General features: G+C 37.1%; 1 protein-coding gene across 1 annotated transcript in view; it reads left to right on the top strand.

Moving 5' to 3' along the window:
• The window catches only part of LOC109843849 (PH-interacting protein-like), a 38400-nt gene extending 23319 nt beyond the window's left edge, over positions 1-15081 (top strand). Inside the window, 11 exon segments of the mRNA XM_020412812.1 lie at positions 2770-2850; positions 2938-3008; positions 3127-3223; positions 3307-3366; positions 4115-4169; positions 4272-4678; positions 4756-5280; positions 5283-6719; positions 6814-7380; positions 7468-7526; positions 14805-15081. Coding sequence (XP_020268401.1) covers positions 2770-2850; positions 2938-3008; positions 3127-3223; positions 3307-3366; positions 4115-4169; positions 4272-4678; positions 4756-5280; positions 5283-6719; positions 6814-7380; positions 7468-7526; positions 14805-15006 — 3561 coding nt within the window. The 3' untranslated portion in view covers positions 15007-15081.

Here is a 15159-nt window from a genome sequence, read left to right as displayed (position 1 = left end):
GCGACGAAGGGATTTTTGTTTTGGGAATAAGGGCGGGTGGGCGGGCGGGCGGGTATAGAATGCCCATTTAGCACCCGTTTGAGTGGATGTAAAATGGACCTGCCCGTTTAGACCCATTTAATTAAATGGGTGGGTTTTGGACGGGCCAAATAATGGGTGGGCAAGATGGGTAAATGGGTATGGGCATAAATTGACTTCCCTAGCTGGTGGGCAGGTTGATCTATCTGTGTCACACACGTCCCGATATCTCTTTTGCAGTGAGCGTGGTGAGTCGCTACATGCATGATCCAAGGAAGGGTCATATGGACGCAGTGTACCAGATTCTAAGGTATTTGAAGAATGCCTCTGGAAAAGGGCTAATCTTCAGGAAGAATGAACACATGAGCATTGAGGGCTATTGTGACTCTGATTGGGCTAGCTGTGCTGATGACAGGAGGTCCACCTCAGGATACTACATCTTTATAGGAGGCAACTTAGTCTCGTGGAAGAGCAAGAAGCAGTCGATGGTGGCGAGATCGACAGCTGAGGCAGAGTATAGAGCTATGGCCTTAGGAATTGCTGAGTTGCTATGGTTGAAGAGTTTGCTGGTGGAGCTGAAGCTGGATCAAGGAGCTAAGATGAAGTTGTGGTGTGACAACAAGTCAGCCATCAGTGGAGCTGAAGCTGGATCAAGGAGCTAAGATGAAGTTGTGGTGTGACAACAAGTCAGCCATCAGTATTGCCAACAACCCAGTGCAGCATGATAGAACCAAACACATCGAGATCGATAGGTTCTTCATCAAAGAGAAATTGGATAGTGGACTACTAGAGCTAAGTCATGTTTCGACTAAGGACCAGGCAGCAGATTGTCTGACTAAAGGACTTAGCTCAGTAGATATGATTAGAGGATGTGACAATATGTGCTTAGTAGATATCTTTCGCCCATCTTGAGGAAGAGTGTTGACATATTAGTATTAGTTAGGGACTTATTTGAAAGTTGTGTAGGGGCCTATATAAAGCCCCATAAGATCTCATAATGAATTAGGGTTTCATATTCTTTAGTTTTAAACGTTGATGGAAACCGATGGTGTTGAGAATTTTCCTGTCAATAGCAGGTGTCTGGACGTAGTAGAATATTTGGTTTATTGGGGATCAAACATATGTTCTAAATGTAATCTTAACAAGTTTGACATACATAGAATTTTCGAAATAACATCTATCTAATGTAAGTACTATAACTATAACATTGCTATCTAGACACGATGGAAACTGATGGTGTCGGGAGTTTTTCCTGTCAACAGCAGATGTCTTGGACATGTACTATAATATTGGGTTCATTAGGTATCAAACTTATATGTTCTAAATCTTATCTTAACAAAGTTTTACATTCACAGCATTTTCTAAATACCATCCATCTAATGTCAGTACTGTAACTATAACGTTGCTATCTGGATGTGGTTCTTTGTGGGCAACATACAGTTGTATAACGTAAGATAATTTTTGTGTGTGTGAGGGGGGGGAGTGGGGGCTACTTCGTATTCATATATGTTATGTATTACTTTGAGACTCGTTACAGTACACAAAGATTGAAAGGGAAAATCGATAAATTAAGAGAAGTGGAGAATCTCTCTCTCTCTCTCTCTCTCTCTCGCTATATTATTAATATATATATATATATATATATATATATATATTATATATTATATTTATATAATTAATAGCAGAGAGAGAGAGAGAGAGAGAGAGATTAATGGTATTTCTTGACAAGGGGGGGATTCCCTCCTGACAATGATGTGACCACAATACCCCACCATGTGAAAATTCTCTCTAGAATTTATCCTCTCCAACATGGTGGGATTGTAGCCACATCTTGTCAAGGAGGAAAACCTCCTTGTCAAGGATACCTATAATCTATATTAATATATACATATATATTCTATATATATATAATATATATATATATATTATATATATATAATATATATATTATAGTAATAGAGAGAGAGAGAGAGAGAGAGAGAGCAAAAACTCGTGGCAACTAAAGTGGATAGCCAAAAGTTGTCACACACAAACTTTTTAGCCATTGATGTTGCCTAGGGATGCAAGAAAGATATGAGATGCTTTATTATTATAATATGAGTGGCTAAAAAGTTTGCGTGGACATCCACTTAAGTTGACATAAGACATCTCGTCTCTCAAATCTCTATATATATATATATATATATTATATTAATTATATATTATATATATAAAATATATATGGGAATGATGGGTATGAGGTGACAGTTCATTTTGCTAGACGAGCTACCAAGAGATAAAGTGGTGAGCTCCATACCTTTTGATGTGACTATATTTTCTTCTTACCCTTGTTTAATGTATATATTATTTTGATTCACATTGCGAGAATCTCTAATGAGATATCATAAAGTTCACTTAAGGTTACTTTTACCTGCCTACCTTTCATGAGAGCTACAGCTGGGGGTCTTTTGAGATTTGTTTTACTGGTCAATATGAGATATTGTGCATTTTGAGATCTGTAGTTTATTGTGTAGAAAGTTCTTAGTAGTAACAGAAATTTACTGCTATGTTTATTTACTTATTTATTTTGAGAAAAAGGCAATGGCTTGTTCTTAGACCTGGGACCTCCAGTAATTCAACCCTCTCTACCAGTGACCAGGCCTTCATGGCTGCTGCTTACTTTTATCGTTCAAACTTCATCCTGTAAAACTTTTTCTATGCTAATGATTGTGTATTGATATTATTTTTATCTTTTTTACTTGAGTTTTACAGACGTTTGTTTTGGATGTCCATCCTTTCAATCCTCGCATAGCTATGAGTGCTGGATATGATGGAAAAACTATCATATGGGATGTGAGTTTCTGCCAATGTCTTCATGCCATACACTGTGATTTTAATTGTTTGATTTGTAGAAATAATACCTTGGTGCATTTTCTCTAGATATGGGAGGGTACACCTGTACAAATATATGAAACTGGACAGTACAAGTTGGTTGATGGGAGGTTCTCACTGTAAGTTATCTGCAAAATATTATTGAAATGAGATACTTATGAGAAATAGTTGATTAGCTTGTCTCAGTAGTTTATTACACCATATTAATCAAGTTACATCTCATGCTTTATAATTTAGGGACGGAACATCAGTTGTTCTCTCTGATGAAGTTGGGCAAATATTTATAATAGCGACTGGACAAGGAGAGTCTCAGAAGGACGCAAAATTTGATCAGGTACATTTGAAATATTTGCACAATGGTACAAGGTGGGACTACAATTTTCTACTGATATATGTATATATTTTTAATCATGACAGTTCTTTCTTGGTGATTATCGACCCCTTATCCAAGACACCAACGGAAATGTTGTGGATCAGGTCTGTAGTTATTGTTATCTTCTGTTTTCTGTGATTTCTTATTTTTGATTGACTGTATTGTCTGCATTTATGGGTAAACATCAATTTTTTTGACATGTTCCATTTGATAGTAAGTAGTGATCGTTATTATATATAATTATAACCATAAACTCTGGTCGCTATTTGAGTTTTTATGTGGTAGAATGCCTTAAAATGGTCACATAGCCATCCAGGTCAAATTCCACTGGCTGCGCATTTTAGAAACTACAGTAAAATACTTTAAGATATAGAATCATAGCCTTTTAAACCTCACCTTAACTTCAGAGTTTTTGTGGTACTAGTAGTCTTTTAATACGGAGAATATAACTTTTTCTTCTTAATTTGTTCATTTTTTTTAGTCTGCTGTATTGTTCTGGCAATTTACACAATTCCATGGGTTTGCATGAAGTAGAAGACTGGTAATATATGACTCAGAAAACTTTCTTTGTTCTGGCTATTTTGATATATGTGTATTCATGCGCATTTATGCTTTTGTGCTTGCGCAGCTATGCTTACAAATAATTTAGAGGGGCTCCTATTTTCTGTCTTTTGATTACTGTGAACTGATTGTATTTAATCCTGTGCCCTCACTCACACTATAACGCACAAACACAACCAACACCATAGCTGCCAAAGTAATCTAGTCTCTAACTCCACATTGTAACACAAACACCACCAACACCATAGCCATCAAATTACTGATGCATCATGACCTTTGCGACACTTGTAGGAGACTCAGCTTATACCATACAGAAGGAATATTCAAGATCTTCTTTGTGATGCAGGTATGCATTTTCATCCATGGTTTTGTTAGACCTTTCATATAATTTATCTTGTGCCCTTGTGGTGTTTGTTTTCTTATGGATATGTATCGCTGGCAATATTAGAAATGGTTCCCTATCCAGACCCTTATCAGAATATGTACCAGCAGCGCCGTCTCGGTATACTAGGTATTGAGTGGCGTCCATCTTCCGTCACGCTTGCAACTGGCTTCACTTACAACCCAGATACTGGCGATTATCAAATGCCTCCACTTCTAAACCTTGATGGATGGGGGGTCGAGCCTCTACCAGAATTTTTAGATGCCATCGATTGGGAACCAGAAAATGAAGTACGAAACGATGATAATGACTCTGAATATAATATCACTGATGAATATTCAAGTGAAGCAGAACATGAAAGTTTAGGTAGTACTTCATCTGAGGAAGCTGAGCACAGTGCTAGCGAGAGTGAAGTTGAGCATAATCATAAGGACGGCCTTCGCAGATCAAAAAGGAAGAAGCGCAAATCTGAAGTATGTAGTTAGACATATTCCCTTCCTTTTTCCTAAAAAGTTATTTTCTTCATACTAATGAAAAGTTCATTTGGCAGGTCGAGCTCAGGACTTCTTCTGGGAGGCGAGTAAAACGAAGAAACTTAGATGAGCATGATGGTGCTACCACATCAAGGACTGACAGGAAAAGGAGGTCAAGACATGGACGATTGACTTCGAAGAAAAGATCATCAAGATCCAAGGCAATGCGGCCTCAAAGACGCTCTGCACGAAACGCTCTCAATTTCCTTTCAAAAATTACTGGTGGTTCTTCTGATGAAGAAGATCTCGGCCTGGAAAGCAGCTCCTCAGAAAGTGAATCAGAGTTTCCAGATTCAAATTCCCAGAGCATGGAATCAGGAGGGTCAATGCAGAGCAGAAATGCCTCCAAAGATGAGTATAAAGATGTTGCAAAACCTTCCGAACCCATTGAAGTTCAGGCAAAGACTGGAAATAGGAGACTTGTCCTTAGGTTGCCTCCTCGTGATTCAACAGCAAAAATCTCTTCGGGAAATTCAAGATCTACAATGACCATCAGCAGGAACGCGTGGCGGATTCATTTAAAGCCCCCAGTGGAGCTGTAATAGAAGGAAACCATTGTAACCCGTCTGAGGCAGCACAGACTTTGGGTGATGCAAGTGACGCTTTGTATGAAAATGTGAAGATAAGGGGGAATGCAGAAAAGGAACAACGGTGTAATATCTCTGCAGGTTACAGTGGGAGCATTATCAGATGGGGAGAAGTTAGGGCACGTTCGTCAAAACGTTTGAAGTTGGGAGATGCTAGGTTGACGGATGCATCGATTCCACCTAATCCACTGCCAGGAAGACGTAACTTAGTTCCCATTGACACTAACGGACATTTAAAATCTGAGGATGAGTATTGGACATCCTCTAATGCTGGAAATCAAGCTCCTTCAGATAAGCTAGATATACAAGGAGGTGACGGTGCAAATGATTCTTTGCAGGTGCAGAAAGCTGGAAGCACTGAAGAACATCCGTCCAATAATATTTTCAAGTCAACAATATCTCAGCAGTTATTGCCAAGTACAGACCAGCAGCATCAGCTTGCAACCGCAGTCACATGTAATGGTAGCATGACTGAAACTGTAGTCTTGGACAGGGAACAGAAAGAGACCAATGGAACTAGTGAAGTTAGGGGTACTTATGAGCCAGTGAACCATTGTGAAAGTGTGTCTTACGCTACAAATGCTTTCCATAGTGCTAGCCATACTCGGGAGCCTGAGAGAAACACTCTAAATCTCAGAATCAGATCGAATGGGTCAATGAACGAGAGCACTAGTTCATCTTCTAAGTTGAGTTCTGTTTCAGTAGAAGATTTAAAGAGTTCTGGACATGATCCCTTGTCCAATATTTCCCCTGCAGCCATACAGAATTCAATGTCAGCAGTGCTTGAAGAGGATGAGGGTACAAGTGGACAGAGTCTTGACCATAGTGATTTGAATGGTCATGCATCGGGGAGCTTGGGCACACAGGTAGATGAATCACACTGTTCAAAGAAGCCACATTTAGATTCTAATACCAAGATGTATGATCTTGTCTACACAAGGTCAAAGTCATCTAGGGGCAGTAAAAATTCTGTTGGTACTACTTCTAATGTAGAAGGAAGTACATCAAATTTCAAAAACCATAGTGATGCACTTACTGATGTTGTCCGGAGAACAAAATCTGTTAGTTCAAAAAAACAGACAGATCAGTCCCCACAGATTAGTAATCCCAGAGGGAGGGAAAAATATAGCTCTTCAAAATCATCAAGATATGGAGGGGACTCAACGACGACAAATGGGCGGGAGCACCATCTCATTGATGATTGGAAGCCAACATTAAGGACCGTCGGTTTAAGGTCTGCCAGAAGCAGGAGAGAAAATTATAGTAGTAATCTAAGACATATGGATAATAGCTACCAGCAAACAGGGGGGCTATCATGGTTGATGTTGACCGAGCATGAGGAGAGCTACCGTTACATTCCACAGCTAGGAGATGAAGTTGCATACTTGAGACAGGTAAATGGTGTGTGTGTTTTGTTTCTTGACTGATAACAGCAGATATATGCTTATCAGAACATTATCTCTTGCTTATTGTGCTATTTGTTTTCAGGGTCACGAAGAGTATGTTAGAAGTTCTCGTCGTGCACATGAAGGATGGCCCTTGAAGATCAAAGGTCTAAAAGCTGTCGAATTTTGCAAAGTGCAACATCTTGATTACTCTACTCTTCCTGGATCAGGGGAAAGCTGTTGCAAACTCATCCTTGAGTTTGTTGATCCTTCTTCAACTGGGTTCGGTAAGTCTTTCAAGTTAACACTACCTGAGCTGGTTGCTTACCCAGACTTTCTTGTGGAAAAGTCACGATATGATGCTGCCATCGAGAGAAATTGGAGGTACCGAGATAAATGTCAGGTATGGTGGAGAAATGAGGATGGAGCTACTGGTATTTGGTGGGAAGGTAGGATTCAGGAGGTGAAGCCTAAATCCGCTGAATTTCCAGACAGCCCATGGGAGAGATATATTATTCGATATAGAAATGATCCTTCTGGTACGCATTCTCATAGTCCGTGGGAACTCAATGATTCTGATATTTTGTGGAAGCATCCCCATATTCATGAGGATACCAAAAATGAGGTGTTGTTATGTATTGCCAAGATAGAGAGAGACTCTACAGAAAGGGTACACATACATATTACCATTTTACTACTACGAGCCTACCTTTTTTTGCTAATACCTGGTTTTAATGATCTTGTTGAAATATTTCAGGACAAGTATGGCATTCAAAAGTTGATTCAGGTAGTTCAGAAGTCTGATTTTATGAACAGGTATTAGTTACTAAAATAATGCATTTTTCAAATAAAAATTTAGCTTGTTCATTTTAGTATCTTTCATCATCTTGGAGGGACTGTGGAAGATTTTCCTTGATTGTGTGTCCAGACAGATTTTATTGATGCTCACTGGCTTTCTTATTTTTGGGCTAGGCATTATGTCCTGGGATCAGGTCGATAGGTAGCGTTAAAATTGTTAGTTTTATGTGGAGTCTTCTAAGGAGGGGTGCCAAAAATATCCATATTCGTGTATATACATGTATCCATTTCCATTAGGATACACATATGATTACTAAAATCTATAGCCGATGGAATATAGTTACAGATATAGTTAGTGAAATATCCGCATCCATATCTGAAATCTCTGAATATATGTTGATCATACTGTTGCCATATCTGAAATATTTGAATATATGTTGATCATATTGTTGCAATTGTTTTAAACCTTAGATTAATGGATTTGAGATTTATTTTGATGATCAAAAGATATAATCTTAGAACTTTAATTTAATGAACACATTAATGAGCTCTCGTGTCAGTTTTTCTTTAATATTATTTGGTTTTCCTATATCCATCTTATATTCGCAAGCATATCTGCATGTATCTCTGCATGTATATCCATATCTGTGTTTGCATCCAGTTTTAGCGGATATGGTCCATATCCGTGTCTGTATCAAGTTTTAGCAGATATGGATATGAGTGCTTCTTACCAAGACGTATTTGTGTCCGTGATCAGTAAGTGGATATGGATATGATAAGTATTATATCAAATATGTATCCAGTCCCAGTGATGGAGCCACGTACATAGTTTGGGGGATCCCCCCTCCACGTCCCAACCCCCACCACCACCACCACCACAAAAAAAAAACATTTTGTTATCTGCATCTTCGAGCATTGTCCATGTTAATACGGTAGGGCCTTGAAACTTTAATAATTTGATCCGTGAGCGGATGTGGATATGTAATATTATATTCGATCTGCATCCAATCCCAGTGACGGAGCCACATATATGGTACCTCCCCACCCTCCCTTAAAAAAACAAAAACAAAATAAATCGGTCCCAACCACCAGCACCACACAAAAAAGCATTTTGTTATTTGCATCTTCAGATATTGTCCATTTTAATACCTTAAGGCCTTAAAACTTCAATAACTAGACCCTTAACCATTGAAATTGTTGTTAAGTCCCTTAAAATTATTTAAGCTATTTTAATAGTAGTACCTCGAATCATTGAAATTGCTAGTTGATTCCCCCAATTCCCATGAGTTCTTTCAAATTAATTATGGCTGCGTTTGGGAACTTTGATTTGCATTTGGGAAGTTGATTTAAAATCAAGGGATTTTAAATTTAGGATTTGAAATCCATGATTTAAGAAATCTTTCGTTTGAATATCTTTATTAAATGAAAGGATTTGAAATCTTTGATTTCAAAATCTAGTGTTTAGGTACTTTATTATACATGAATTTGAATTTAAAATTGATAAAAATTTATTCTCTTAACCCGTCTTGTTTACATCAAATGCAATGGAGATGTGTAAAATAGTAACCAAAAAACACAAATTTAGCTAATTTTGGCAATGATAAACCAAAATGTCGGATAAGTGAGATTGAATAAGATAAGCCCATTCCTGTAAGTATAAGCAAAGATACAGCAACTCACACACAGTGCTGAGGAAAGACATAGAGTAATAGCACGTACAGAACGTTACCTTGTTCTTATGATTGCAACTGTTGCTATACAAATCAAAAGAGACTACGATGAACGGTTTACAGCAACGCAATTATACAAGCGTACACCTGAGCTATTATAAGAAACGCAACATAGAACATTTACTAACATATCATAAAATACATCACAGATATCCTCGTGAATTAGTAACAGTAAGAAAGGACATATCATAACTGGTTTCATTCGAAATAATCTTCATATATTGAAACAAGACATAATAGCATGAAAAATGCACCCTCCAGGAAAAAGAAACCAAAGAAAGGAACAAGCAAATGATGAACAAATTAGGTATAGAAACTACTCTTTAAGAATAAAGAGAATAAAATCTCTTTTTTCATCATCAGGAAGTGACTTTAACAAATAAATTTTTTCCGGGTTGCTATCCATTATCTTCTCAAATGCATTGAACACTTGAATGCGACTTAAATTAGGTATTTTTGAGACCACTTGATGAATCTCCTCTCTGGTTGGTGGTTTTCTTACTACTTCCTTCTTTCTCTCATTAAATACTCACTCACAGAAGCTACCATCATTACAAGTGAATCAGCCATTTTACCCCCTTCTTTTGTTTCTTTGAACTTGTCTCACCACTAGTTGATGCTCTAGGTAGATGTTTCCTTAAAGAGCTTCCACCTTCATTTGTTTCAGATCATGCCTCAAATTTCTTATGTTGCATTGCGTTAGCAGCCTCTTCAAAGGTTTCTGCACCTTCACCATTGGCTCTAATTTTCAATCAAACGATTTTAACAGCCTTTTGCATCTGGATTAGCCTGCAATATAAGAACATTCACAAACATTTTTAGATATATGCAACAAACTAATAATTCAAATTAATAAGTATAAAGTGCAATATTACCGTAACATAGTCGCTCCATACTTTTTGCTCACTAGCAGGTATAATCACCATTTTTTTCTCATCATCCAACCACGTCAAACCACTTTTATTTTTAATGTCATAGATAACATTATAATGTGTTTTCCAAATTTTGAGTCGATTCTTCATGTTATCTTTGTTCAAGTTGCTATTAAATGATTTTAGCGCATCAACCGCAGCTTGATACACTTGAGGCTTCCAAGTACCGTCGACTTTTAATCATTGGTTCAATTTGATCGTACAACACATTGGTTAAAGTTAAGTCCATATCATGATTCCACACAACATATGATCTCGACTGAGATGCAATTTGTTTCCTTTTCTTTGTCGTCCTAATACATACCAAAGTGAATGACACAGAATGATTAATGTTCATCGCATATATAAAAAATTACACCTTATGTTTGTGAAAAATGACCAAACTCTTGGGTATTTTTGAATTTGCGTATTTTGTTTACAGCAAGTGAAATGATTGAATAATCTCTACAGATATGCAGGGGATATGATAATTACTATGACCTAACAGCATCAATGTGAGGCTTCTTGGAAACAGATAAGATGTAGCAAATTTGCAAGCCAACTTATAAATCTTATATATATGGGAGACTATGATTGGCAGCAAGCTAGTCAGCTAAATAAAACAGATAAGATGTAGCAAATTTGCACTAGTTAAAGCCGCAGAAAACAGCCAAGATGTAGTCAAGAGTAAGGCACTTGACTACATAAGGTGTAATAGGCCCAAGTAAATAGAAAACTAACCTCAAATCCGAGGACTAATTTAAGGTGTAATAGGCCCAAGTAAACAGAAAAACAATCTTTATGTTCCTCACCGCATATATAAAAATCTACAACCAGTCATCAGCATATATAAAATATACAAATTTAGTCAAGAGTAACGCACTTGACTAAATTAACCACACTGCATAAACAGAAACTACACTACATATATTAAAATCTCACAACCAGTCATCATCATCTTCATACTCGTCGCCCTCATTTCCATCTTGTAGCTAAAGTATCTCAAAGTCGATATTCATCCCACATTTGCATAGCTAAATCATCTTTAAAGTTGCTCCATTCATCTGTAACTCTCATAGTGGTGATACGCTCATCATCTACGTTCTCAATTTCTAAAACAGGAGTATCTTCTAATTCTCGATCCACATCATTCAACAAGTCGTCTTCATTCATCTCTTCACGTAAAAAGTTGTGAAGAATACAACATGCATTAATGATCCTAATTTGAGTCTTAACACTATAAAAGCTAGCTGTTCGTAATATAGCCCATCGTTTTTTTAGCAATCCGAATACCCTCTCAATTGTGTTTCTAGCAGAGGAATGTCGTTGGTTAAATAACTCATTGTAGTTTATTGGACTATTTTCTCTCTAAGACTTTATATGATAGCGAGTCCCTCTATAAGGTGCCAAAAACCCCGACCCATTTGTATACCCAGCATCCATAAGAAAGTATTTATCTACAAAATCAAAATCTTCAGTCACAACAATGTAAAAACTAGGAAGCAATACATATATAATAATTAAAAAATTATATTCCTACTTGAGGAAAGTTTTAAGCCATTGGGCCGACGCAAAGCATCACGCAAAACACGAGAATCTGATGTTGAACCCTCCCAACCAGGTAGCACATATGAAAATCTCAAATTGGCATCACAAACACCAAGTACATTTGTATTGGTCTCACCTTTTCTATTTCGATATCTACTTTGATCTTCCAAAGGAATAGTTAATTGGATATGAGTCCCATCAAGTGCCCCGATAGTACCCTAAAATTGCACAACCTTACAATTAGTTCTATTAAACAAAAGTTTTAAACATGAAAACCTTAATAAAAGAAGTCATAGTTTCACTTCTCTATGTTTCTCTCATTAGGATTTGTATATTCTTGTCTAATATAGAGGCTTCCTATCTTCATGACTGCTTGAAGTACTTTGTGAAACTGCAGACTAATTGTTTCATTTGAACGATAAAAATCTGTTTTGCTTGTCCTATTTTTTACATTATGAGCTAAAATATGCAAAAACATAACGACAATTTCTTCAATCGTGACATTTCTTGATGCTACTAATCCCCCTCTAGTACATAGAACATCACATAACCTCTTAAACGCTTGAGGATTCATCCTAACTTGTTCAACACAGTTATTTGCATTGCAAATAAGATTTCGAATCCAAGACTTTCTAAGGTATGTCCTTTCATCCTCTTCTTCGGTGTGTTCTTGAACTCTCCTTCAACATGTGCTTTGTATAGTACCAAACACCAATGACAGCAACTATAAAACTGACTACTACCATAATAATTTCCTCATCCTCTCTCCTCTCAAATTCTTTCCTTGTACGTTTAAGTTGGATCCTTGAATCCTTTTCATCATTTATCATTTTTAACCTATCACATTAAAAGGAGTGATAATCTAGATTAAAAGGCAAACATACCCAAACCTATCAAGTTTAATCAACAAAAAAATATGTAACTTTGATGTATACTTAAAAATATACATAAATTTCCAGAGTTCATTTATCAGAACTATATACAATATATTGAACACACAATACAACATTAGAAATAACTATACCTGTGTGTAGATTCTTGAAATCAGGGTGCCCTTCAATGAATTTTCTATTGGTTCAGAGAAATTGAACCTGCTCATGCAATATATGTTTGCATCGTGATCTCAAGACGCACAATCTGATCCTACTTTCTAGAAGAAATGTGATAATTTCAAAGCTCAACATGTAAATGCAGGTACCTAAAGGAGAGTGCTCTGTATCAAAGCTTAAGTGCATTAGCTATGTACACAGTCAAGTATGTTCAAAGCAAAATGATGTGTCCTGAGGTATCTTGCTCATAAACCTCTATGGATCAATGATTGCCTGAAGTATACTATCAAAATGATGTGTCCTGAGGTATCTTGCTCATAAACCTCTATGGATCAATGATTGCCTGAAGTATACTATCAATGAAAAAGTTCTACTATAGGCCTCCTCATAAACCTCTATGGATCAATGATTGCCTGAAGTATACTATCAATGAAAAAGTTCTACTATAGGCCTCAATTTCATCACTGTTTATAGACAAATCTTTTTTTTAGCGACTCAGGGATCAATGATCTGAAGTATAACAATGTAAGGCTAACTTAAGTACTTAATCCCCACCCCTACTAGAACGCTATGAACATAGACATAAATTAAAAATGACCAAATATTCGGTTAAAAATCACCAAACCCTAATGCATTCATAATGAAATCATCAAAAAATCACCAAACCCTAATGCATTCATAATGAAATCATCAAAAAAGTAAAAATATTCGGTTAAAAATATTGTTCAAATAACATCGAGTGTTAGCTCTGATCTAGGGTTTAAGCCGCTAAAAATATTCGGTTAAAAATATTGTTCAAATAACATCGAGTGTTAGCTCTGATCTAGGGTTTAAGCCGCGAAGATCACGACCTAAACCCTAGATCAGATCTAGGGTTTGTGTTAGCTCTGATCTAGGGTTTAAGCCGCGAAGATCACGACCTAAACCCTAGATCAGATCTAGGGTTTTGATGGAAGTGGGAGAGAGAGGAGAAAGGGGGAGACCGAAATCCTAGATCAGATCTAGGGTTTCGACGAGAGAGGAGAAGGGGAGAGAGGAGAGATACCAAGGGGAGAGAGGAGAGATACCTGCGTTGAGAGAGAGATTCGAGATCGCGATTGAGAAACGAGAGAGAGGAGTCGAGATTGGGACTGAGATATAGGAGAGAGGAGGAGTCGGGATTGGGATTTTGTAAATACGAAGGGGCAAGGTGGGATTTCAAGTTAGTGCATTTGGGCTTTCAAAATCTCCTCTTTAAAATAATTGGATTTGAAATCTTAACCCAATTTGAGGCCCAAACTAGAGATTTGGATTTGAAATGCCCTGGATTTTAAATTCAGGGCTCAAATCCAAGTTCCCAAACACAGCCTATAAGAATTAGGGGAATTCATGACAATGTTAATGATTCGAGGGACTAGTTGCCCCCTTAAATAAAAATTTTCTGGCTCCGCCACCATCTGATCCGTTAACACCCTACTTGTAAGTTATCATAGAATATAATATGGTAATATTATATTCGATTTGCATGCACAATGTAAGCCAATTATAATGGTGATTACAATGGCTTATGTTCTCTGTGTGATGGATGACGCGCATGAGTAAAATTTTTACTGGTAAGCTCATGGACATAACGTGAAGTATCATAGAGATAGATGTTTGATGAGACTATGGGATTAAATCTCAGCTGAGCAATCAACCAATAGAAGTGAAAATGAGATGGCGTTCAAATAGGTAATAAAATACGAAGGTCTTCTTGCTTTATAGCAAAACTTTTACGAAGCAGCCATGTGTTAGTCATCATAGAAGAGGTGACATTTTATTCTCTCAGATGAGTTGGACCCTTCTCAAACTCAAACATATCCCTGTAGTGAAGTTTTTGACTTCATAATCCAATCCTGCTTAAACCTCGAGTAAACATATGAACCTTTATTTTTGACATTTGTAGGCATTATATACTTACTGTATCAAATACATGAACAAGGTGTAGAAATGTCAAGCATTTCATATCAAATTTTAATGTTCCAGATATGAAGATTCTAGAAAATTGAAAATGTTTCTTTCTTTCTTCTCTATATACAGGTTCCCTGTTCCATTATCTCTTGATACGATCAAGAGACGCTTGGAGAAAAACTATTATCGCACTCTGGAGGCAGTCAAGCATGATGCCATGGTGATGGTTTCCAATTCTGAGTCCTACTTTGCCAAGAACGTTGAGATGAGGGCCAAGATGCGGAGGTTATCAGAATGGATCGATGAAACGTTTCCATCTTCATCTTTGTAGGATAGAAAATTTTTATAGAAAAATTTAGCTTTGGCTGGATGAGGTTGAGGCCTGTTGTTACGCGCTGTAAATATCCCCCCCGCCCCTTTCAAAAGTTCATAGCATTTTTTTCCCGCTAGCCAGGCCACTAATTAATACCCATAGGTTCATTTC

Source organism: Asparagus officinalis, chromosome 5 (assembly GCF_001876935.1).
Source record: "Asparagus officinalis chromosome 5, Aspof.V1, whole genome shotgun sequence".
Classification (NCBI taxonomy): Eukaryota; Viridiplantae; Streptophyta; class Magnoliopsida; order Asparagales; family Asparagaceae; genus Asparagus; species Asparagus officinalis.
The sequence above is the reverse complement of the archived record's forward strand: the minus strand, read 5'-3'. Positions and strand labels throughout refer to the sequence as shown.